The 26,618-nt window shown below is 42.3% G+C and overlaps 1 protein-coding gene across 17 annotated transcripts in view; it reads left to right on the top strand.

Moving 5' to 3' along the window:
- Nucleotides 1-26,618, top strand: part of ERC1 (ELKS/RAB6-interacting/CAST family member 1) — a 270,621-nt gene that overhangs the window by 137,571 nt on the left and 106,432 nt on the right. For all 17 annotated transcript variants that reach the window (XM_043881904.1, XM_043881901.1, XM_043881894.1 and 14 more), the window contains one exon: nt 14,438-14,598. In XM_043881904.1, coding sequence (XP_043737839.1) covers nt 14,438-14,598 — 161 coding nt within the window. The remainder of the gene's footprint in view (nt 1-14,437; nt 14,599-26,618) is intronic.

The following is a 26,618-nucleotide window of genomic DNA, read 5'->3' as shown; positions in this document are numbered from 1 at the left end:
TTTTTGGTTCTTTGACGTGAAAATGGGCAGCACAGTCCCTTAAACGTGATGCAGCTTCCTTTTGTGGATTGCCTGGCGTGAATGGACAGCACACGCCTCATTACAACTCACCTGCTTGCTTCGCCTGCTCGACTGTTGCTTCTGAAGGCAGTAAACGTTCCTCTGCGGTTCTGTCTTCCTCACTGGTTTGTCAGGTATGACTGCAGAGGAAGTGGCGCTGGACGCAGGCGGGTGGGGTCTGCAGAGTGGCTGCCGCCGGGTGTCCTCTTTTTATTCTTAGGGTCTTATTGAATCCCCTGTGGCTGTGAGTCTACCCAGTCAGTTTCAGAGCAATTATCACCGTGACACGGTGAGCACTGTTTCACACGGACCAGGCAGCACCACGAAGCAGGACTGGTAGCCGGGCGGCCTGAAGAAGACCGTGTGGCAACAGGCCTGTAACTGGACTCCCCAGCCTTCCCATCACCTTCTTTCAGCTGCTGCCAAAATGGACAGCTTGTAGCAGCTTGTAGTCTGGTTTTATAAACCTAATCCTGTACTGATCTGAGTATTTATAGCAAATTATATTTTCCTCATTTTTAAATTGACAGTCATGCTCAGAAAATAAAATCCTTTCACTTATGCTGCCTTTTCCATAAGCATTTATTGAATACCATGTATTTTTCCAGATACTGAGCATTGAAAACAAGAAGGTATGGGATACAGCCTGTGCCTCAGGAAGTTCACGTTTATTGGGAAGGACTGGAGAATGAACCTGTCTTTAATCATGGTTCCGTTTGTAAGTGCCACTGGTCAGGATCTGAATAGAGGGCTTTACAAGTAGAAGAGGAAGGGCCACTCTCGCCTTCTGAGAGGATCAGCATTGTGCCCGTGGAATGTGTGTGTCTCTTTAAATAAACCTGCTGTCACTTAAAAAACAAAAAAAACTAGAAGCGGAAGGGCAGCATGTAATCCAGTGCAGAGAGATCCACAGAAGGCTTCCTGGAGGAGGTGGCTTATGCACGCGCTCAGTCTTATTTAGTGTCATGCAAAGAAGAGGTTTTGTTTATTTATCTATTCTAGGTTATTCTTTAGGCTTTGCTGAAGAATGTTAGCTGTATTATATGGTAGTAGAATTGTGACCACCTCAGGTTTATATTTTCAGCCCAGTTCTCTCTGAGATCCAAGCGAAGTCTCCTTCATATCAGCCATGTATCTTTACTCCAGTATTTCACTACCATCTCAACTAGAAACCGTCCAAATTCAGAGCTCTTGGTTTCTCACCCTCCAACCAGTCTTTCCCTCAGGCTTTTTCATCTCATCTGAGAAAGCGCTCTCATCCTGCAGAACTCAGGCGCCTTTGGTGGGAGGGGAGTCAAGTCCAAGAAAGGCAGGATTGACGGCTCAGGTGCTGAGACTCTGTGCTGTGACTCTGGTTCAGAGGCCCCTCCAGAGCTGCGGGGAAACCGTCGTGCCTGGTGCTTTAAGAAGTGGGCTCTCGAGCTAGACGCCTTGGTTGGAATTACAGATCCATCACTTACAGGTTGTGACCTGAGGCGAGCTGCTTTGCCTCAGCTCCTTGAGCGGTCAGAGAAGGACCGCTGGCGTGATGTGGTGCACCTGCCACATCAGGAGAGGCTGTGTGTATACAACCCTTAAAGACAGGTAGTCCGTAGACATCAGCAGCTTTGACACTTCTCTTGTCTCCACCATGGCCCTTGACAGCCCCACAGGGAGGGCTAGTCCCACCAGTCCAGGGCCCCAAAGAAGCTCAGAATCCATAGACCCTACCTGGTTGATCTGGCAACAGTGATGACATGCCTCATTTTCATACGTATGCTTCATACAAGTTTTCATCCTTGTCACTTGAGAAAATACTTGTCCCCTCCCCTCACCTGGCCTGGAATCTGTAGCATCTTCATCAGCCGAGGCTGCCACAGCCTACTAACAGGCAGGCCGTGTGGGCATCATTCCAGCCACCAGATTCTTCTTTCTCTGAGAGCATGTCTTAGGTCAGTGCAGGAGCGTAGTCTGTCCATAATTTTCCAATTTACTTTCAGGTTTTCCTCTTGGAGATAGTTTGGACAGCTTTAGTAAATGACGAGAAACATGTGCTGTGAAATAATGGGAAAATATGAGATGTCATCTGAATTGGTGCTTTCAGACTGTGGTGCTAGAGAAGACTCTTGAGAGTCCCTTGGACAGCAAGGGCAGTCAGTCCTAAGGGAGATCGACCCTGAATACTCATTGGAAGGACTGATGCTGAAGCTGCAGTGCTTTGGCCACCTCGTGGGAAGAGCCGACTCATTGGAAGACTCTGATGCTGGGCAAGATGGAAGGCAAAAGGAGAAGGGAGCAGCAGAGGATGAGATAGTTAGATAGCATCACTGACTCAATGGATATGAGTTTGAACAAACTCCAGGATAGGGGTGTGTGAAGTGAAGGACAGGGAAGCCTGGCGTGCTGCAAAGAGTTGGGCACAACTGAGCAGCTGAACAGCAGCAATGGAAGGAAGTTTGGTTGTCAGCAACGTAAGCTCTGCTTTTAAAGTAGTTCACTGATTTCTGCAGCCTTCATCACTTTTCATCAGTGCAAAGATTGAAGATGCTGTTGTCATGAAACATTTTATTGATAAACATATGGAAGCTGCATGTTTAACATTCAAGGGTCTGAGGAGATGTGATAGTTAAATTCGCAGCCCTGATCTCTTTGCCGTGTGTAATCATTCCAATATTTAAATCAGGCTCCTTCAAGATGCACCTAGTAAGTTCATTGTAGATGGTTGCTCTGGTGTCAGAGAGTTCGGGTCTCCTTTGTTATGGTGACTGGTTATGAAATGAGGCACTTGACAGACTGAAGTGAGACTGCTGCAAATACGTCATGTCTGCCTTCATGGTGACAGCTGGCTACAAGACAAGCCCCACCAGAGCCTCTCTGCAATTGACAGGGGGCTTCAAAGGACACCAGTGCTGCCACTTCAAAGGGGGGTCCTGCCATCTCTGGCTGGTTGAAAGAAGCAGTTAAACGGCCGTGCCCAGCAGTAGCAGAAATCTCTGTGTTTAGACTTCTCCTTTTGATCTTAGAGAGATGTATGAAATGCATGTTAAGTTAAAGGAATGATACAGTCTGCAGTGATGGCAACCCAATATTATTCTGCATTTCAATCCACTTATTAGTGGAAATCACCCAAATATGTTCAAATAACAGCAAGTCTAAAGACTCAGGTGTCTCAGACAGAGAACATTCAAAAAAGAGTTGAAACTGTTTGAATGCTGTAGTCACCTTCACAAATGCGGAATAAGTCAGATGTAAATTAAAATGAAACTCTCAGTGTGTTTTAAAAACTGTCCTTCAGTCTCTCCTTGTAATTTTTATCCCCCTTTAGTTAGAAACTAGTTCTGAATGTTGATAGTAAGAATGAGAGACAGCAATCAAGGCTGATTTGCATAGTTTAAACTGACATTTCTCTGTATTTAGCAACTCTGTACTTAAAAACCTAAGTTTGTTCTATTTAAAATCTTACCCAGTTATGCTGGATACACTTTTGAAATAATTAATCTTTGTATCACTATTGAACAAGCAAGCAAGCAGAGATCTCAGTTTTAATAAAACTTGTAATAGCAGATCAGAATCCTAACAAGCATCTTTATGATAACAAGGAAAAGGCAGCAACGTGAATTCTTCCAGTTATTACTGGAATACCGTGACCTTTTGTTATTTACGGAGTTCCCCTCTTACCATATGTATTGTAGAAGGGTTAAGCTAAGAAACCCTCAAATTCTTCCACCCTGAGCTTCTGTTTTCTTAGTTTCTTCCTACATAAAATGAATAATTTAGACTTGTCAGAAGCTTGGGCCAGTGTAACTTCCTCTCTAGTTTTGCCAGATGGGGTCAGTAGACAACAGCTAAAGAAATTAGAAAGGAAAACTGAATCCCCCAGGAAATAACCACATGTGATGGTTATGATTCCTCCCCCCTGCCCCCTGCAAAATCCCTATATTCATCAGTAATTTGTAAAGTAATTCTTAAAAAGAAATTAAGAATCACTTTAATTCATGAAGTAATTCTTTAAAAGACAACTTCTGTTTATCTTTCTCTGTTCCTGTCTTCCTTTTAGAAACTTTCTGATAAAATAGTGCATGCTTATATTATCCTGGAACTTCAGGAAATATCTGTTTCTGAATTTCAGCTTGTTTTTTTTCCTTTTATTCAACAAAAAGACCACATCTGCGTTTTCAGAAGTTAAATGAAAATAGTGACTGCAGTGGAGACGGACTAAAACTTTGGCATGCCTCACGTTGAGCCCAGAGTTGAGGGCCGCAGTCTGTAGATACTGGATTTCCAAGCAGGCAGTTTTTAACGCTTGTGTCCACCACATGTGACTGCTGCTGTACTGGGAGGCGCTTGTGGAATCTTCCTGGCAGGTCTGTGACAGATGATGATCTGTTTGCTCGTACTGCGTTCTCGGGGTGTTTGGCCCTTACCCTGGGCTCTTCTCCTGAGCAGTCTGATAACCCGAGTTATTGACGACAGAGGCAGTCATCCAAAATGCAGACAAAGGTACAGTCTTGGGAGCCAGATGGCTTCCCGCTGGTGTTTATATGCAGTTTATGTTCCCCTTGGCTGCGCCTTCCTGGATGTTTTTAATGAAACCTATTTTCCTAGAGAAATCCGCACAGCAGGGCTGGTCTTGCATAGCAGAGAGTTCTCATGTATGTGTGTGTGGCGTGGCCCAGGCTCTGCCTCGGTGCTCACGGGTCTCTTCCTATGGCCTCCACCCTCTTAAGGGAATGAAGGTGTGCAGGGCACTGAACTAGAATCAGGTGACATGGGTGCTGTGTGTCTTCTGTTTATTAGCTGTGATGGAGGGTGAGGCCCCTAGTGCCTCTAGGCCTCTGTGCTCTCACCTGTGTGGAGTCAGTTATCACCCCCACAGGTGTTCTGGTTTTCTGTAAAGGCAAGGCACAGATGTTGAGCCTCATTTATTATGGCCAGACCAGAACAATCCTGTGTAGTGTGTGTGTGTGTGTGTATGCTCACGTGTGAGTTCCCTCTTTGTGTCCTTGGGTTGCCAGATACTAAATCTCACACTTTTACTTTTCTCCTTTAGCTAATAATAAACTTTTTATACAGACAAGCAGCTGTCTTTTGCCAATATTTTCTTTGTAACCATTTTTCAAGGGTTATATTGAAATAATGTTTTCTCCACAACATGTATCTCTAATTAATGAAGTGTAGTGCTTTTTACTTCTAGGTAGCTGTTTGATTTTTTTTTTTTTAAGCTGTGCAAATGATAAGGATTAAAATTTCCAGTTAAAATGTCAGTAGTTTTTTGTTTTTATTGGTGAAAACTTAAGGAAACAGTCTGAAACTGTTTGATGCAGATTGTCCATTTGACCTTAGAGGAGGGGCTCTAGCCCTAAATGCCCTGACTTCGTGCTGGGAAGAGGACTGCTGTTTTCTGTAATAAAGTTGAATTAAGGTTTTCTCCTTGTGAAGTGACCATATAAATTTTTAAATTTCTTTTTAATTTGAGGATAATTGCTTTACAATGTCATGTTAGTCTCTGCTGTAGAGCAAAGTAAATCAGCTGTCCATGTACGTGTATCCCCTCCCTCGTGAGCCTCCCGCCCACCCCTCATCCCAGCCCTCTGGGTCATCGCAGAGCCCCGGGCTAAGCTCCCTGTGCTGTAGAGCGACCCCCCACTAGCCGTCTTTCTGCACAAGATAGTGTATACATGTCAGTGTTGCTCTCCCAGTTCGTTCCATCCTCCCCGTCCCCCACTGGGTCTACAGGTCTCTTCCCTGTGTCTGTGTCTCTATTCCTGCTCTGCAGATAAGTTCATCAGTATCATTTTTCTAGATGCTATAGATATGTGTAGCCAACTAACTTTAAGGAAATGTCTTCCCAAAACCTAGACAGCTTGCACAGCCCTCCTAGCATCTTCTGTATCCTGGTGTGTTCTGTATCTATACCCTGGTGGTTCAAGTGGTAAAGAATCCACTTGCAATGCAGCAGACCCGGGTTCAATCCCTGGGTCGGAAAGAGCCCCTGGAGAAGGGAATGGCTACCCACTCCAGTATCCTTGCCTGGAGAATTCCATGGACAGAGGAGCCTGGCGGGTTACAGTCCATGGGATCGCAAAGAGTCTGACTTGACTGAGTGACTGACATTTTCACTTTGACTTTCCAGCAATGCACAAAATTTTTTTTTTTCAGGAGAGAACTTACCAGAGCTTGAAGTTCAAGGAAAAGTCTTGTCCTGCTTCTTTTTGTGTTTCTCTTCCTGAGTTAACTCACCCAGGTGCAGAAGAGGTAAAATGACGGTTGCTACATCTTCTTCACTGGAGAGGAAAATGTAATGTCATCTAGATTATTTCTGCCCTCCTTTCTCACAGGTTCTAGTAGAAGAGGAGCCATGCAGTTTATATGGACCCAGGAAATTATTAATTTTGTATTTTACTTGATTCTGGTACAAGTTATTTGTTGCTAAAATAAGCAGTTTATAGGAGAAATTAATCAAGTAATGGTCTCCGCAAAAAAAATAGTTTTCACTTCAGATTTTGAGCTCTTAGTTTTGATGTGTTACCAGGAAATCACCTAAATAGAATCGATCATGAGATAAACATTGGCCCCTCCACAGCCTCTTTCCAGCCTCTGTGACTCAGATGATGAAAGTCCTCCCAGCAGGGGGGTGTTTTCACTTTGCTTTGATAACATGCACCCACATTTTATTGATGCCTGAGTTTTCAGGCTCCACAGTGGAGTATTGAGTACTTATTATAGGATTTATCTACCCACGCCCTCTGCGAAAAGTAAGACGGCTTGAAAAAGAACCATTTCTTTCACGTTATATTTCCACTCTTTTCAAATTCATCTCCAGTTGAAGATGTGTCAGCCACAGCATGCTATTCCTGGAAACGTAAAGGCAGCCGCCAGCGGAGGGGCACAGCCAGTCAGTGTGAATCTAGCTCCTTGGCAAGTTGGCCTTAACTGTATGGGTGTTCGGGAGCCACATGCAGAATCAGACATTATGGAGCATTCTAGGGGAATGTGAAGCCTATTTTGAAGGACATTAAAAAAAACTTTTTTTGTACATTTCTCACCCATGGGAGCACATTAATTATTTAAAGTGTCATTTGCTGATTTTTTAAAAATATATATATATTTTTAAACACATGTCATGGCACCAGGTTGTAGTTGGGACATGTGAGCTCTAGCCCTCTGGCCAAGGATCAAACCCAGGTTTACTGCATTGGGAGCATGGGGTCTAAGCCACTGGACCACCAGGGGAGTCTCATCATTTGCTGATTTTATTTGGCACTGTTGAATGTTGGAGAAATCCAACAGTGTATCAGAAGGCAAGAAATCAAGGGATTCCCCGAGCCAAACGGTAGTTTCTGCAGTTTCTTCTTTGCGACTTGTGCTAAGGTTTGGGTTCCTCATAGTGTCAGGAGAGTAACAGACAGCACTGGCATCTGACAGTTCCCAGATTTAACACACTGCTTAATTCAGTGCTCTTTGTTACCATTAGGTCACTTCAAGAATCACTTATATCTTATTTTCAATAAACAGAATAGGAAGTTAAAACTAATGCTATCATATAAGTCATGTGCATTAAAATGGAAACTAAACAAACAAAACTTTTAAGTTCCTATTTTGGTAGCATCTCATTCATTTTGACGTGCCCAATCTCTTCAGGGAACCTAGTGGAGTTAGTTTTACTGTTCCTCTCATCTTGGATTTTACTAAACCCCACCCCCCTCAGCCCCTGATAATCTGAGCTTTGCTCCATCACCCCCACACTGTTGAGGGCTTTCTTGCCTTAACCTAGCTCTTCAGATCCTCTTTTCCCTTTTATGTTTCCTACTAGATCACCAGAGTTTACAGATTCATGTCTCTTTCTTCACCCCTTCAACAAATATTCACTGAGTACCTACTCTGCTCCAGGCCCTGGCACTTACATTCTTACTTTACCTCTGGAACCACTTTCACCTTTTTTCCCTGAAATATAATCGTCTCTCCCCTGGGATCTCCCGACAGCCCTTTCTGGTGATCATTGTCGCTGTTTAGTTGCTAAGTTGTGTCTAATGCTTTGCGACCCTGTGGACAACAGCCCACCAGGCTCCTCCAACCGTGGGATTCTCCAGGCAAGAATGCTGGAGTGGGTTGCCATGTCCTTCTCCAGGGGATCTTCGCAACCCGGGGATCAAACCTGTGTCTCCTGAGCTTTGTCTCTGAGCCACCTGGCAAGCCCTTCTGGTGATCAGTAGATGTTTATTCTGCACCTTGGGGTTGGAGGACGGACTGTCAGCTGTCCTGTTTCCTGTTGCCCTTTATACCGCTGTCCATCACAGCCTTACGGGAACCTCTGCTTCCTCAGGGCTCAGGCTGTTCAGCTGTCGTGTGAAGCTTTTCCGTGAAGTGTTTCCTGCCTCACTGACTTGAGCACCCACATGGATGACCCATCTGTCTGTCCTCCCCAATTCCTGGCCCGAGAGGTCACTGCCTCCATGGCCTTTCTTCATCCCACATCTGACATCCTTGACCTTATTACCGTAGTCCACCTCCAGCCACCTCATGACAGCGCCTTCCTCTCAGATCACACTTTGCTGTCATCTCAGCTTTCGAGGTCCCACGACAGCTGTCTTTGTGCGTCGTTAGAGCCCCTGTGTCTTTTTTCACTTTATACTAGCCCCTCTCTGTTCAGCTTAGATTCCTTGGTCCATTGTTTTAGTCATTCTGATTTTAACTGTAAATCCTCCTGTTCCTCCGTTTTGTCCCGTCCTTTGGTACCTTCTTGTTGCTTTGGGGAGAAAAGCCCAAACCCCTCGTAGGGCCTTCTTGATCCTTCTGCGTCTGACCGCTTCCTGCTTCTCCTGCATGTGGCCTCCCTTCTCCCCATATTCTCAGGGCTTTGCTTTCATCTTTTTTATCTTCTCAGATAGGCATGCACTTTCGCACTTCAGGGCTTCTAAACACACCAGGCCCAGGGGCTGGAGTGCAGTTATCCTCCCCACCGGCTGCTTGACTTCCTTGGGGGATCTTTCCCTCGGTCCCCCACAGCATAGATGAAGGCCACATACTGCTTATCCTCATGGCATCCTGTGCTTCCTTACATGAATCTATTCATGATTACACATTGCTGAATGTGATTAATGAATGATTGTATCTCTGTGTGGACTCTGAGCGCAAGGGCAGTCGGGAAGTGTGTATTTCTGTTAAGCCCTGGCAGTATAACACAGTGCCCGGCACATGGGGGAGAATTAAGTATCTGGATGGGGGAAGAAAGGGGGAGAAAAGAAGGATAGAAAGATGCAGAAGTGGGCCTGGGAACACTCCCCGGAGGAATCGTTAGGTGCAGTCATGGAAAACTGTCTTAGGACTTTTTTGGACGCTGATGCCCGCCCCCCACCCGGCAGAGCAGCATCAGCTGTGCACGCAGGAGCGCCTCACTGCCTCTTGGAATCCCAGCTCTGCCTCCTCTGGCCGTGTGACCCAGAATAAGGCACTTAAACCCACTAAACCCCATTCCCTCTTCTGTAGAATTGAGGATAATATTAATACCACCTCATAGGATCCTTGTGAGAATTTAATGATACAGCACATGCAAAGTGCTTAGAATATTTCAAAGGACTCAGATAGTATCAGTCACTTTTATTCTTACTGTAATAGCTGTAACTCTTCCATGTTCATAAAAGAGTGTGCTGCTGGTGTATATCTTACCAAAGAAGTACCATGCATTAGCCAGAAGAGCATACTGGGATAAAGAGAATATTTATTATATAAATACTAGCATAAATCTCTTGGGAATTCTCTAAATTCAAATTCTCATATGAGTTACTGATTGTAAGACACCTACAACAGTTTGTTAGGAGAAGGTAGTGGAATGTGTATGTGTAGGTATGTGTGTCTGTGCTGATTCATGCTTCAGTCAAGCTTCTCAACTCAGGAGCTAGGTGACTTTTTCTTTTTTTTTTCTTTTTGGTGATTGTGTGGCAGAGTGAGTCTTAATCTAGAATTTTGTTGAAATCAGGAAAAACAAGTGGACTTGCCGTGTGAAAATCTGACTTGCGAGTGAATGCCTAACCTCTAAATAATCTTCTTTTTGTGCCCTTCCTTTTTTTTCTGATTGTTTTCTTTTTCTCTTTGGAGACTTAGGCCGCTTATCTTCCCAAGAAATTCTAACAAGATTTTCCAGAAGCGTCCTGAAAACTGCAGACCACGTTTTGCTCTTGGTTGTGGGAAACATGGAGACACAGCTTTGCCAGCCCTGCAGCACCCAGGCTCTTTGCTGTCCTAGGGAAACTGGCCCGTGCTGAAGCCATAACTTGTTCCCTTCTGATTCTGAATCGAAGTTTATTAGCTTGTGATTTAAGCAAACCATCTGGTGCTGCTGGCAATGCACACTGTCTGCCTGGAGCTCCCTCCTTAATGTCTTAGTGGAGGCAGTTTAGGTTACATACTTGAATCCCTGCTCTGGTCTGGGCTTTTTTTTTTTTAATGTCTTAAAATATGTGCTTTTGAAAATTGTACTGTGACCCGAAGCACATTTTAAAATTGTGGAGAATTTCTTCATTGTTTGGTGTGGTGTGTATCACTTCTTTTCTTCTACTCAGCTTTCATTACCTTCATGTCTCAATTGTTGTTCAGTCGCTAAGTTGTGACTCCATGGACTGCAACATGCCAGGCTCCCCTGTCCTTCACTATCTCCTGAAGCTTGCTCAGACTCATACCCATTGAGTTGGTAATGGCATCCAGCCATCTCATCCTCTGTCACTCTCTTCTCCTCCTGCCGTCAATCTTTCCCACTATCAAGGTCTTTTCCAATGAGTCAGCCCTTTGCATCAGATGGCCAAAGTATTGGAGCTTCAGCATCAGTCCTTCCAAGAATACTCAGGACTGATTTCTTTTAGGATTGACTGGTTTGATCTCCTTGCAGTCCATGGGACTCTCAAGAGTCTTCTCCAGCACCACAGTTCAGAAGTGTCAATTCTCTGGCACTCAGACTTCTTTATGATCCAACTCTCACATCCATACATGACTACTGTACGGTGTCTGTATCCAAAACTACAGAACAACTGTTGTAAGGTGGGCATGAAACGGTATGAATGTCCGAGTGGAGACAGCTGACTGTGTTCTCTGCGACTGTGGAAAAATAACAGAAAGTGAAGAATTTCAGTTTGGCTTTGAAGCTGTTTCCCTGGCTTGGAGCCAGAGTATAAATCAGGTGATTAGTTGGAAGTCCTGGTTTACGGGACCATTCTTGCATTAGATGCCAAAATGCTTTTGGATAAATGTATGATCTGAGGTGGAACTACCTTGAGGGTCTGGCACTCAAATGGATGGGAAATTAAGCGATCCTTAAGAAAGCGATGTTTTACTAACAAGCAGAATTCTGTAAGTTTAACTTTGGAATGAAAGGTAACACATGTCTGTAACCATGGCAGACTAGATGCTGGGAAAATAATTCCAGAGAAACAATTGAGGATGGCTAATAAAATATGCATTCATACATTGTTAAGAATGTGGGAAATTCTCAGGCCAGGGGGTGAATTGAGAGGGAATTCAAAGATAAGTTATTGTTAAGCTGTTGAACTTAAATGCTGGGTTTTCATGTCTTGGCAGGATGGAAGAAAAGGTCCATGGTAGCCCAAGGTGAAGAGTCTAACAGACAATCAGTTCTCCATTTTTCTAAAAAGGGTCCATGATGCCCAAAATTGGTCCTATGAAAACACTAAGAAAATTAACTGGCCTTTGGTGAGACTAAAGAGAAAAAGAAAGAAGGCTCAGTGAGCAACTGTTGGAATGATACAGGGCTCATAAGTCCTGCAGGTATTAAAAAGAACAGGGATATCATTGCCAGTATATTTGAAGGCTTAGGCTAAATGAACAAATGCCAAGAAAAATGAAACTTTAGCAAAACTAGCTAAATATGAAAAAGAAAACCTGAAAATAAAGAATTGGTAATAAAATTTTTTCCAACAAATTTCAAGCCCAGAGAGTTATATTGGTGATTTTTAATAAACATAAAGGAGCAGATAGTTTCATTCTTACAGTAACAATTCCAGAAACTAAAAAAGGAGGGACATGTTTTATAAGGCCAGCATAATTTCCCGTTAAAACTTGACAAAGCTAATGCGGGAAAGGAAAAGTTTAGGCCTGTCTCAACCATGAACATAAATATAAAAATTCCTAAACAAAATATTGCCAGTCCACAAGTAGTATATGTGAAAAAGAAATGCTTGAAGTGAGGTTTATTCCACGGTTACAATACTGGTATCATCAGAAGATGAATTGCTGTAGTTTGGCACAATAAATTTCACTATTTTCACACAGTGGAATATCATACAGTCATGAGAACTACAGAACTACAGTTTTACCCAGCAATGTAGATGAATCTCACAGATATAACACCAGTGCTTTAAAGTATATACTATGTAATTCCATTTGTATAATGTTAAAACAAATAGACTAAACTAGTGTTGCAATAATGGTTACACTTTACCTAGAAAAGGGATATGAGGGTGGGGGTTCTGATGATATTCTGGTTGTTGGTTTGTGAGCTCTTTACATAGATTTGTTCACTTAGAACTCTTCAGATTGTACATTTATTATTTGTGTGTTTTTAGCTCAATGAAGGTTTACTAAAATTTATAGATACATAAGAGTATGTGTAGAGTGGGCTTGGGGCTTTCCTGGTGGCTCAGTCGGTAAAGAATCCTTCTGCAATGCAGGAGACCTGGGTTTGATCCCTGGGTTGGGAAGATCCCCTGGGGAAGAGAATGGCAACCCACTCCAGTATTCTTGCCTGGAGAATCCCATGGACAGAGGAGCCTGGTAGGCTACAGTCCATGGGGTTGCAAAGAGTCAGACATGACTGAGCGACTATAGCTTTCACTTTTCAGAGTGGGCTTACCTTTGTATAGAAAGAGGAGGAATAATGTACTATACATGCTGTGTATGTATAAGGTATCCCTTCAAGTTACCTAAGAAACTGATACCATAGCTTGCCTAGAGCAGTGAAAGACAGAATATGAATTAAACTGATAATGCGGAGTCATCTTTATTGACAGTCTTCAAAAAGGCAAAGCTTTTTTGTTGTAAAGCTTGCAGATATGTAAGTGCATATCCGAGGAGATCTGCATAATAACAGAAGTCTCAGAGCAGGTGGGACAGTCAGGATGCTATTAGCTGAGAACAGTAACTTGACCACTTCTGAAAAGATACTCAAAGTAATTCAAGCGCCAGCAAACTAAATGTATCTGTTTACTGTTAGTTTTTAACAGCTATATTTGTTGTTGTTCAGTCACTCATTCGTGTCCGACTCCTTGTGACCCTATGGACTGCTCACGCCAGGCTTCCCTGTCCTTCACCATCTCCCAGAGCTTCATCAAACTCATGTCTGTTGAGTCAGTGATGCCATCCAACTGTCTCATCCTCTGTCGTCCCCTTCTGCTCTTGTCCTCAGTCTTTCCCAGCATCAGGGTCTTTTCCAGTGAGTCTGCTGTTACCAAACTACTTACACTCACCTCTACCTCTGAAAAGGATTGTATTAATAACCAAGATTATTTCTTGTCAGTAATCTTCTGATTGGTATACTTGGCTGTTTGGTTATCTTGCTGAGGTTGCTTTTAGGTGATAACAGATACTTTTTGTCTGCATATTTTGGCCTCTGAATTAAGGTGGACTTGTTTATTTAAATAATTCTAATTTTTGGAACCACATGTGGAAATAACTGATAAAGTGCTTACCTTGCTCTCCTAGTTTCTTCTTTCTTCTCAGCATCTGTCCTCTTTCTCTCTGGTGTGTTTACAGGTCTTTCTCAAGCATCCTGTCTCTTCTCCATCTGGCCATAGAGATATATTTCTTCTTTTCTTCCTGCCTTTCTTGAGAAAACTCTACCTACCTGGCTTTAGAGCAAGAAATTATCTGATTGAATTCTAGCTGTTTTTTTAACTCAAAATTCTTGGTGATGGTGTAAACAGAAGAACCTCAGTTTGAACAAATAAAAGTGACTCATTTATGTTTATTCTGCATCTGGTATTAGTCAAGTTTATGGCTTTTATGTCCTAAAACCCTTCTAGAAATGTTTATTATGATTTTGGGCCTTATATTTTTATCTGCATTATAGTGTTATTTCCATGGAAGTTTCTGGACTATTTCCAAGTAAGTTCCTTTAAAGGGGTTGTCTGTGGCAGGGTGTTACTTCTTGAACTGATACCCTTGCATTTATCAAAAAGAAAATGAAGTTCTTTCTGTCCTGAAGTGAAAACGATTAAGAGCAGGCGTGAGAGATGTAGTTCTTTACCTGCCGTGTGTGTGTGATACAGCGGGAGAGCAGGATTTCCGACATATGTGTCTTCAATGTTGTTGGCCCAGGTGTTGCCCGCCGCCCAGCTCCTCTGACTGTCTCCAACCTGGGCGCTCAGTTCTGTCTTTTCCGTATCTCTCGCAGGTGGAGGAGTTACTGATGGCCATGGAGAAGGTGAAGCAGGAGCTGGAGTCCATGAAGGCGAAGCTGTCCTCCACTCAGCAGTCGCTGGCTGAGAAGGAAACGCATCTGACCAACCTCCGGGCTGAGAGAAGGAAGCACTTGGAGGAAGTTCTGGAGATGAAGTAAGTATTTTTACCATGTTCTCCACTCGCTAGCAGTGCTGGTCCTCATCACTTTCATCTTCTGACCGTTGGCTACCCCGACCCCCTTAAGGCTAACCTGCTCCTTAGATTTGGGACAAATCCTGGTCAAATAGAAACAGGTTTTGCTTCCTTCTCGTTGAAAAATAAGTCCTCTAGAGTAAGTATCTGTGTCCAATTGTACCTCTGAAATTCCTAAAACCTTCTGCAAAGTTCAGACAAGTTGTTGTTCCTGAGGTCTCTTGACGGCTGCGCGATTTTAAAACTATTTTTTATTGTAAACATTTCCAGAGGTTCACAGAAGTAGAGACAGTAGTGTCATGAACCTCCTCATACCACCCCGATATGTAATCATTAATATTTGCCAGTCTCCAGTCAGTTTGGCCACGTCAGGTGGCATGCAGGATCTTAGTTCCCCAACCAGGGATCAAACTTATGCCCCCTGCAGTGGAAGCCTGAACTGTTAACCACTGGAATGCCAAGGATGTCCCCCAAATTGTCAATTTTAACAAAACCTTTCTTTACCTACTTTTCCCCTCCTCTTGTGGCTTTCTGAGATGGTCTGTGTGAAGCTGCAGACCTTTGCTACATGGGGTACAGCTGCTGTTGCTCTATGATTCTAAAGAGTCTTGGTTTCCTACTGTCTAGAACTGGTGTGTCTCTTTTGAGTCCCTTTAAGACTTTCTCTATCACTGTTCCCAGCCCCCGGCCCTGGGTGATTGTCCTGCTCTCATTTTCCCAAAACCAAGGCTTTTCTGGGACCTCTCGGCCACCTTCGTGACCTCTGACCTCTGCAGTTGCCCGTGATCTTGTTGTCTTCTCTTCTGACCCAGGGGAGACACTGTCCTTGAGTAGGCTGCCTGCCTGCCTCTATCTCAGGTTTAAACTCCGGTTCCCTCTTCTGCAGTCCTTCTCTGTTCATTTTCTTTCACATAGCCTTTGCTTGCTGTTGGTTCCTTCTCTGCCTAAATCCACAGTCTCCTTGACCTAAAATAAATAGAGGTTCTGAGCCCAGCCAGTGCTTAAAGCTGACATCATCTCTTCTTTCCTCCTCCTTTGAACCATAAGTGAAGGTTGATGGTGAGAGTTCAGAGGAGTGAGGGTCTGCTGTGATACCTCAGTGTGCATTTTCGTGGGGCGTGATTGTTGTGATGTCATGACAGGGACCAGGAGTTGAGGAAACAGATGATGAAAGTTGAACACTTTCCCATTGTAAAGGAAAGGACCCAAAGATACCCACTTCAGTCCCTTGTTTATTATTACATTGGAGAGCTTAGTTTTTTAGTACATCAGGAAATAATAAAATTCAGAAGGAAGTAGCAGAATTGTCCTTATTCACTGACAGTATGATCATCAAGCAACACATAAAAATCAGTTGTTTTTCTCTGTGTTCACAACCAGCAAATGGAAACTGAAATCTCAGGAAATGTTATTTACGATGACATCAAAATGTGTAAAGCACTGCAGAATAAATTTAACAGAAGTGGCACGAGATGTCTACATAGAAAACCACAAAATATTACTGAGAGAAAATAAAAAATATCTAAACAAATATAAGGATATACCTAGTTCACGATTTGAATTATTCAGAGTTTAAGCTGCCCATTTCCCCCAAGTTCATTTATTATTGCAGCACAGTCCCATCCAGTGTCACAGGGAGCTTTTTGTAGAAACTCACACAACTGGAATTTTAGATTTGCATTGAATTGCAGTGGATCTAGCCAAAAAGAACAGAGTCAGAAGACTTTTACTGCCTGACTTGTAGTCTTGGTATACAGTCAGTAATAAAAAGTATGGAGGGGTGTGAAGGCTGACACATGGAAGAGTGGAGCAGAATAGAGAATATATTACAGACCCACAGGTACACAGTCACAGGCACCAATGTAATTTAGCGGGGAGCACTAAATGGTGCAGATACAGTTCAGTGCTACGTGGCAGCCTGGATAGGAGGGGGTTTGGGGGGAGAATGGATACATGTGTATGTGTGGCTGAGTCCCCTGGGTGTTCACTTGAAACTATCACAACACTGTTAATCAGCCATTGTCCAATACAAAATAAAAAGTTAAAAAAATAAATGATGCAGAAACAACTGAATGTCTGTAGGGTAAAGTGAGGTAGGGGCCTCATACATATGCAGAAATTAATTCAAAGTGAATCATAGACCTAAACATAAAAGGAAAAACCATAGACTTCTGGAAGAAAGTGGGAAACTTTGAAACAGGCAAAGACTTTTCTTTAGTACACATAATATACTAACCATAAAAGAAAAAAATTGATGAGTTGTACATCTTCAAAATTAAAGGTTGTTCTTCAACAGATACCATTAAGAAAATGAATGATAAAGGTATAAGGTATTTACATAAAGAATTTTCGTATGTAACTTTGCAGATGATTGTTAAATTTCTATGCTGTCTGTTTCTGTAGGATTTACCCTATTGTGTTAGTCATTGATTTGTAAACTTTGTCACCTTCCTCTATACTCCTGACATTCGGCAGTGTTGCTTATCTTGAATTCTGAGCAGCAAGCACAGTACCCAGCACGTTGGCACTCAGTAAATATTCTTTGAATTGTGCCGAATTACTTTTCCATTATGTGTTCTAAGAGGATTTGTAACCAGATCACTGATGGTTTTAAACAGCTTTCATATTGTTTGTCCTTTCTGCACATTAAACCTTCAAGACAGATGGAACGTTGTTTAGATCCAGAGTTCTTCTTTTCTCCCCGGCTTAATATTCTAGGATGCTATTTGGTTAGGGTGCCTGTTAGGATAGGAACAGTTGCCGAGAAAACGTCTGTAACGTACACCTCAAGTTTTATACTGGAGTCACTGTTGGGGAACAGGTGAACCCCTCCTCTTAGCAGAGGATGTCTTTGCTGTGTGTGCGAAAGCAGTTATGTCTGGCTTCATTCTGTTGCTTCTTTGCATTTTCTTCCACATAATGACATTCTCCCAGGACCCGTGGACGTTGGTATAATTTTTCACAAAGAATTAAGTTATTTATTCTCAACGTTTGTGGCCATGCATGTTTGATTAGAGATACTGTTGGTCTCCAGAGCAGGGTGGTTACTGCCTAGCAGAGGCAGCAGTTTGATCTTGAAGTTAAGCTTAGCTTCACGGAGGGGACAGCATACACATCTGCAGTGAGCCTACCAGAGCACGGCTGCCCGCTTGGGCCCAGGGGTTGGGATCACTTTGGTATTGTCTCAGGCTCGCAGCATTCCAGACAGACCGCAGTCTCATTGGTCTTCCTTGTCTTCAGCCACATCCTCCCTGCACACCTTCCTCCTCTCTCACCATTTCTTGTTTTTATCATCCTGTCTTGCTTGTTTATATTTTCTATGTATTTGCATTTTCTTAGCTCACTTATAAAATATTTATAATCCTCGAATGTGTCTTAATTGCCTTTATCCAGTGTTCCAAATCTGGAATTGATGGTTAACATTATCAAAAGAGACAGTTAAAACAGGACAGTTCTCTCATAAAAGTGTGATTGATTCATTCAAAAAAAATCTTACACATTGGGGAAATATTCATGATACAATGTTAAGTGAAAGAAAAGGCAGAACCCACACCATAAAACTGATTTTTCTGTGCATATATGGGTGTATCTTTAACAAAAATAATAATAAAAACTGAGAAGAATAATCATCAAAATGTTAAAAGTACTCATCTTTGAATGGTGGAAATATGGATCTTTCTCTTCTTTCTTTCTCATACTCGTTGCATTTTCTAATTTTTCCATAATAAGCATGTATTAGTCTTAGATAAAATATGGCTCTCCGTTGGGACAGAACAGGGGTAGTATGGTTGATTCAGATGCGTGTATGGATATTATTTATTTACTTTTTAGAAAAAGAATCAAGCTCTCTATGCATTGTCGTGTGTGTGTGTGTGTGTGTGTGTGCGTGTGTGTGTGAAAGGCAGATTTATAGAATTGTATTTGTGTTAAGGTTTTGTTTCCTGAAAGCCTAAAATACCTGAAATGTATTAGGTGAAGAGAATTTTTCATTTCAGTTTTTCTCTGTGGAAAGCATGTAGTATCATCCATGTAATATGGTAGGTACCTGTGTGTGCCTGAGTCTCTTCTGGACTCTGTACAGTTTTCCATTCACCTGTATGGCCGTGTTAGTTGGTCACTGTTTTATATACTGTTCTTTAAGTTCTGGTGTATGACAGGACAGGGCTTCTGCGGTAGCAGAAAGTAAAGAATGGAAAGATGGTCAGATGGTAAAGAATCTGCCTGCAATACAGGAGACCCTGGTTAAATACCTGGACAGAAGTCTCCTCAGTGTTCTTCAGTCAGAATCACCTGGAACTTTACTCTTTCATAGAAATTTTATAGTGACACTGACTAGGTTCTTCTTGAAAAAAATTCCTTTTGGGACTTTGATAAGGATTCGCGTTTTTTATAGACGTAATAGGCAAAATTAGATATTTTTATAACAGCAAGTCTTGCCATCTACTTACATAGCCTATTTATCCATTTACATTTTCTTCTATGACCTTCATTGGTATTTTGTGCATTTTGCCAGCAAAATTCTCACACGTCTCTATTAGATTTATTTCTAAATAGCTCATTTGCTGCTATCATGAATATGGGCACTTCTGGTTTATTTTAGCTCATGCTTGATCCCTCATTGTCATTTTCTATTTTATGGAGTGTTTTCATGAGTCTGGAGCAAGAGGTAAGGGTCCTTACATGTTGGCTTGGTTCATAATATTTATCAGAAATTTAAGCTCCCATTTAAACCAAATTTATTTTCAAAATTTTGGTTTTTTCCTTCTGTCAATTTTTTTTTGCCTTTTATTTTTTATATATTTACATATTTTCCCTTCTTGAAGTCTTCAAAATCCATAGCAAGGACTTTGATTGCTACTTTTTAGACAGAACATCTGTTGCAAAGTTTTTGCCATTTCTTCAGGGATGGGGTAAATTACAACGCTCTTAAACCAAAATTTTATGTGGAAAGGCAGCAAGAGGGAGTGATGAAAGATGTGCCAGCCCTTCTTCATCTCTGTTTCTGAAATGTTGTTTTGTTCTCTTAAGTTTCTGTGAGGTGGGGAGTTGATTCTGCTTAAGAATTTTCACCTTTACCCAAACTCTGTGTGTCCTGTGGAATAGTTTATTTTTCCAGTATACTGTAAAGAAAAAAACCTTTCTGTTCCCAGTCTGCTCATGATACGGAGCTCCTGTTGCTTTGGCTCCAAGTTCCATTCTGCCTCATGATAAACACCTTCGTATCTTATTCTGTCTTAGACTCTGTGGGCTCTGGGAGCAGACCCACAGAGGAGACTCACTGTGCTGTCCAAATGAGCCATGACAAGCATGGGAGTGGAATTCACTGCTGGGAAGTAGACCAGGTGGTATTCAGGGGGCTAGTTCCATGTGGTAATTGCACAACCCATTTGTACCAAAGCAGAAACTAGAGGAGTGACGCTTTCTGGCCACTAATCTCTTGGAGAGATAAGACAGTCACACTGTGCTCATATGTTTCCATTTCTCCACGTGCAATTGTGCTGGAGGACATTTCTTTTTATTTCTAGGTCTGATTTTTTTAAGTTGTTTTATTTTTATTTTATAGGCGAGCTTAATGTGACTAAACCCCTCAGTTTGAAGACCCTAAGACACCAGGGTCAAGTCGTTGTGTTATTAAGTGGGTCCTCCAGCCCCTTCTGCTGGGGATGAAGCCCCACTGCGATGAAGCCCCATGGCTCAGGCTATCAGTGGCTCCGGATGTGGAAGAGGATCTCATCAGAGGGCTTCTTCACCAGAACAGATGTACACATCCAGCTGGGCCTGTGCTACTTAAGGGAGTGTTTTCTTCCCCTCTTATTATTGCTCCATCTGTTAGAAAGTATCCAGATAATTGCACAACACATGCAGACTTTGATGTATCCATTACATGCAAACAGTGGAAGTGCTTCAGCATGCTTGTTTTGAGGACAGTTCATCCAAGGACAGTGGGCAGATCCTTCTTACCAGGCACCATTCTGGGACTCCCGGATGGGTCCAGAGGAAGAGCAGCCCCCAAGCCTGTGTGTCACCCACCAGGGGTCACTCACACCCATCTCTGTTGTCATGGAGACAAGGGCTATATTACCAGTGTCAGAGGTGGTCCGTGTCTTTGTGTGAGACACCACCCCAACCTTACCCCACCTCCATACCCCTTCTCTGAAGTTTTGAACAGAATGCTTTAGTGAGACTGTAGAATCATATTAGCTAAGGTATCTGTTGCTTTTTAGTGCTCAGGAGTTGGGGAGCACGGGCTTAGTTGTTCCCTGGCATGTGGGATCTTCCTGAACCAGGAATTAAAGCCATGTTCCCTGCCTCGGCAGGCAGGTTCCCAAGCCCTGGACACCAGGGAGGCCCTACACGTTGGACTTTGAATGAACTGACTCTTCGCTTTAGTTCACCTGGGGTGTTGGTGTGAAGGCATGTCTTGGCCACAGCAGCATCTTCTCTTCCTAACACGTTTTAGCATTGGGGGCTTCCCCATCTCGTCTTAGTTTTCACTTTTAAAGCATAAGAAAGATTCCAGAGCTGTGCTTTGTTTTTATTTTAAACTAAGACCAGAGCAGCCTTTCAGTCACCAGTCATTGGTTAGTTACGTCAATGATTCTTTTATGCTTCCCAAGAGTTTTTATTTAAAACTGAGCATTTTTACTTGCTCTTTAGGTCAGAGGGATCATATCCTCTCTGGGATTCCTTCTCCTCAGCTTCTTAAAGAAGTGCTGTAAATAGAGGCTTTTAACTTCGACCCGTGCATTTCATGGGTTCAATCGGAACCGAACCGTAGGCTAATAAAAAGTACCAGGTGAAATTACTGTGGTATCCTATTGCATTCTGGCCTTCCCAGGTGGCTCAGAGGTAAAGAATCTGCTTGCTGTGCAGGAAATGCGGCCACAGGTTTGATCCCTGGGTCAGGAAGATCCCCTGGAGAAGGAAATGGCAACCCACTCCAGTATTCTTGCCTGGAGAATTCCATGGTCAGAGGAGCCTGGCGGGCTAACGTCCTTGGGGTGGCAAAGGGTTGGACGCAACTAAGCGACTCAACGACAACAGCATTCATACTGATAGAGCTGATTAGAATACGTGACTATGTTTGCGGCCAAGACCAAGCCTTCGTGATGTTTCTCTCCTGAATTAGAGCACAGCCGATGACTGCAGGCAGAGAGAACAGGACGTACATTCTGTGTAGAAGGCAGGAAAGCAGGACTGAAAGGAGCCTGTTTATCTCCCTCTTCAAAACTTGCCAATCAGATAAGTCTCATGGGAGTGAGGCTGGGAGCTGAGGGGCAGACGTGGAGAATGAGGAATGTTATCCTGAGAGGAGGGGGAATGTTTCACAGGGATTCAGGAGGCTCATAATCAAGTTGGTGTTTCATAACTTGTAGCAGCCAGGTATCTTTCCTGATGTGAACTTTGCGAATAGACACACAGGGTCTGAATCCTGCCTTCTCACTTAAGTGTGCTCACTTGGGCAACCTGGGATTTCCAGGAGCCCTAAAACAGATACAACTGCATTCCAAGAGAAAGGGACCACTAACTTCTCTTCCCTGTTCTATTCATACAGTGTTAAATATATTCATGTTTGCTCTTCTCAAACTGCAGTGGAGTTAGGGGCATGAGACCTACCTTGGTTGAGCAGTAGTTACTCTGATAGTGTATTTCTATCAGTCTGTCCCTGCATTTGATGGTTTCTGGGAAGATGTAGCTAGTAGAGTGGTTGTTGTCAGTTGCTAAATCTCGTCCAGCTCTTTGTGAACCCGTGGACTATAGCATGCCAGGCTCCTCTGTCCTCCACTGTCTCCCAGAGTTTCCTCAAATTCATGTCCATTGAGTCGGTGATGCTATCTAGCCATCTCATCCCCTGTCGCCCCATTCTCCTCCTGCCTTCAGTCTTTCCCAGCATCAGGGCCTTTTCCAATGAGTCAGCTCTTCATATCAGGTGGCCAAAATATTGGAGCTTCAGCATCAGCCCTTCCAATGAATATTCAGGGTTGACTTCCTTTAGGATTGACTGGTTGGATCTCATTGTAGTCCAAAGAGTGGTACATAATGCTTAGTCCAGCTTATTAAATTTTGCCATGTTAGTATATATACAGCCCATCTTTTTCATTACAAAAAGTGGTGCAATATCTTGGCTTATTTTTCATAAACATACTCAACAGTGGAACAGTTTTTCCAGGAAGTGTTTTAGTTAGTTCCTACTTCTCCCATCCTCTTCTCTCCCTCCCTCCCTCTCTCTTCTTCCTTCCTAGTCTTTGTTTCTTTCTTCTGTTTTAATAAACATCTATAGTAGTACCTGTGTTTCAGGGATCGTACTGAATCAGTGTAATTTTGAACAAGATATATTCAGTCCCTTTATCTAATACTCTATTGATAAGAGGGCATGTTAAGCAGGTAGGAGTTTAGTTATGATTGTAATATCTAATTAACAATGTTTAGTATTAAATTAAAATTCTTAACAAGGAATCTGAGCTCCTCTGCAGTGATCTTCCGGGTGAGGTGGCATTTAAGACCGGAAATGGTGTCAGCACAGTGGTGACCCGGGGCTCCCTAGCACTCTTGTCTCTGCCAGAAACGTCAGCTTGAACGACTGTCCCTGCACAAAAGTACCGTCACAAGAGTCGAGGACTCACGTTGAGGGATCCAGCCTCTATGTGAATGAAGCACAGAAATAACAGTGCATTGAGGAGCAAAGGAGTCTTAATACATTAGTAATAGCTCAGTAAGCTGGAAAACCACTGGAAATCATTGAAAGATCTACATTGAAGAAGGACCCGAGGCATGGGTAGGAGTGCTGTCTGATGGAGAGGTATTGGAGAAGAACAGAACTTCCTAGGCGTTGGAGTCGGCATAAGGAGAGGCCCAGTGGTGGGTGGGCTGAGAGTGCTCTAGGGTCTGATGGAGGCCAGTGAGGTCAATGTGCAAGGTGGGGTGGAGTATTCAGGACTCATGAGGAGGGCAAGGTTTACATCATACAGGGCCTCCGAGCCGATGTCAAGGATGTTACGTGTGAATCCTGAGGTAATTTGCTTAAATTGTAATCTTCGCCATCTTTGGTGTTAAATTTTATGATATGACTTCGTATAATGTAGTGATTGACATGGATACGCTGCTTTCTTATTTTCCCATTGAGACAGTCTTTGGTCTCATTTGTAATGAATGAACCAGACCCCTTGGATTACTGTTTCAGCTGCATCATGTGAAGTAGGTTGGTAACTGTCATTAGAAATCTAAGGTGGCAGTGTTTCTTGGTTCATAGAGTCAGTTGCAGAAACCTCAGATAGTAGAGCTGAGATGATCAGGTATAAGGAATTTTTTCTGGTCGTGAGATACTAAAGGCCTTATGAACTTAGAGAACAAGAGGGACATACCTTTGGTCTTTCTAGATATGTCTAGGAAAATAGTTTATCAGTACAACTTTTATTGTCACTTGTAATCTAAATCCATTGTTGCTTTATTAAAAGGAGTCTTTCTTTCTTTTTTTTTTTTAAAGCAATGGAGTTTATTTCAGTGAAATTACCTGAAAAGGAGCCTTTCTTTTGCCTGCACGTATCAGACTTTTTTTCCCATATGGGTTCTGGGTTACCAGAATTTAATGTGTACAACTTATTTTAGACTAGGAATTTCTTGGAGTGGGACTATATAAGCACTATTCTGGTTTTGTGTTTTTGTTTTTTTTTTAATTTTTGCTCAAAAAAAAAAAGAGTAGTTGCTTTGTATAGAGTTATCAGTTATCTTTCTGGCTGTTTCTCTTGAACTAATCATGCCTTTCTTCCTTCCTGTGGAGATACATTATATAACCAAAAGTGTTTTCAACAGCTGAGTGGACTGGAATTTGATTATATTTGAGTAATATAAAAATGTTTCCATTGACTTTGTGATTGGATTTGTAGTATGGAAAATTAAACCAGTTATTGGTTATGCTACCCAGGGTTACATAATTGCATTTTGTCTTTTGTGTCTCAGCTTGGATGTTGGATAGCATAATTTCTTCCGTTAGCAGTGCATTTTCTTCTGTCTGTGGCTACCATTTTTATGGTTCCCTCAGTCATGGGCGTAAGCGGGACTGTATATCTGTGATAGGGCTGTGGTGGCATACAGCAGTAGAGTTTTTGTTCTGAATTTAGTACTAGTGAATGCCCTTCGGTGCCTTTTGCTTGACCTCTGGTTTTAAGCAGGAAGGATGTTAGAAACAAGTAAAGGAAGGTGGTATGTTTGCTTATGGACCTCCTAAACCATTTCGGGTGATTTTAAAATGTGTTTGTTTCTCAGAGAAGAAAAGTGGTTGTTTTTAAAAATACATTTTAATCTATTTAAATACGTAATTGAATATGTTGACTTTGGCTGATTGTTTCATTACTCCTTAAAAAAGTACCCCCTGTCTGTTAAATTATGTGTATTTTTAGGCTTGAATCATCCACCCTCTTTTTGAGTTGTTCCATTCTTTCACAGGAATTGAATTTGGTTTTAAGCTTTTCACTGTTCTTTCCCATTCACAGTCCAGATCCCATTAGTAAACTAGGGTGAGGGAGTGGGTTTGAACAGGCAGCCAGCCCTCCTGTTGAGAACTGAGTCACAGCTCCACTGTGCCCAGCAGTTCTACTCCTCGGCTTAGACGGGTTTATAGGACCAGCATCAGGCCTTCAGAGGCATCCCCAACTCACCTCCCATTCCTAATTCAAACTTTATACAAAATTGAGCAGGATATGTGTGAAGAGGATCCTAAACAAAAAAGTAGACTTTTTTCCCATGACTGTTTCAGTCTTTTGCCAAAATATCAAATATTCTTTTCAGGTATTGCTCTGCCTCCTTGGTTGTAGTGGTGGTCGTAGACCTAAGGGGGTGGTGAGCATCCTTCACTCAGGCTGGTGCTGAGATTATCACCCATCAGGACTTCAGCCTGCTTCCTGCACACACTCTGTTAGAAAGATGAGAAGGATACCAGAACTTTAACTCCAGGAATATGAGTCATTCACTGTAAGAGCCTTCAGAAAGTTATTTAACCTCTTTGGGCCTCTGTTTCTTCATCTGTGAGATGAGAATACCAGTGCTTAATAGAAAACTGGGCAAAGAATATGAATGAGTCATTAACAAAATATGAATGCAGATGGCTGGTAACACTATGGGAAAATATTGTGTCACGTATGACAAAAGAAAATTAAAAGATGTCTTTCTCAAATATCTCACACAAAAGGACAGATGTGATAATATCCCCATTACAGTAAGAATATGTTTTAAAGTGTATACAGTTAAGTTATGAGTCTGACCAAGCTAGTAAGTATTTCTGCAGTGAAGTTGGGTTTATTTATCAGAAGCTTTAAAAGCAGACCTTTTGACTTTGCAACTCTACTTCAAGGAACTTGTCCTTAAAAATGTAGACAAGTGCACAATGACTGGCCTACTGGACTGATAACAAGTATTTTAAACTAGTTTTTTTTTTTTCTTTCATGTAGTAATTAAATCACATGGAGCGTTATTATAAGACATAAATATATAATTTACGGTCAAACGTTTCTCCTTCTAGAGAACATGTAAGCCGTGAGCATTTAGTTTATTTTCACATTCATGTTAGAAGGATAATGGCAACCATCTCTAATTAGATTCAGATGTGTAACTTAAAAAAAGTAATTGTGGCGGATTTCTTTGTTCATTCATCTATTTTTGCTTTAATCTGTCCACTGGTGTTGTCAGTTTTACCTCTTGTGAAGCCTCCACATTTTTCCAGATGAAACTTGCCTAACTGTCTGGTTCCATGAGAGCCTTATGCCTCTGTCTTCTGTTTCTTCTTTGGTTTTTAGAGTAAGCAGCATACTCAGAGGGTTTTCTTTAAGTTTTTAAAACTTGAAGCTGTGGCCCGTCCCAAATTTATCCTCAGACTTTTTCCTTTCTGTGTGCTGGTCTACCTGTAAAATAGCCTGTTCATTTATTCTTTATTTGGCACATTGAATGATAGAAATAGATAGGAGACAAGATGGTGTAATGAAGTTTAC

This window comes from Cervus elaphus, chromosome 22 (assembly GCF_910594005.1).
Source record: "Cervus elaphus chromosome 22, mCerEla1.1, whole genome shotgun sequence".
Classification (NCBI taxonomy): Eukaryota; Metazoa; Chordata; class Mammalia; order Artiodactyla; family Cervidae; genus Cervus; species Cervus elaphus.
Note: the sequence above shows the minus strand (reverse complement) of the source record. Positions and strands in the feature narration are given on the sequence as shown.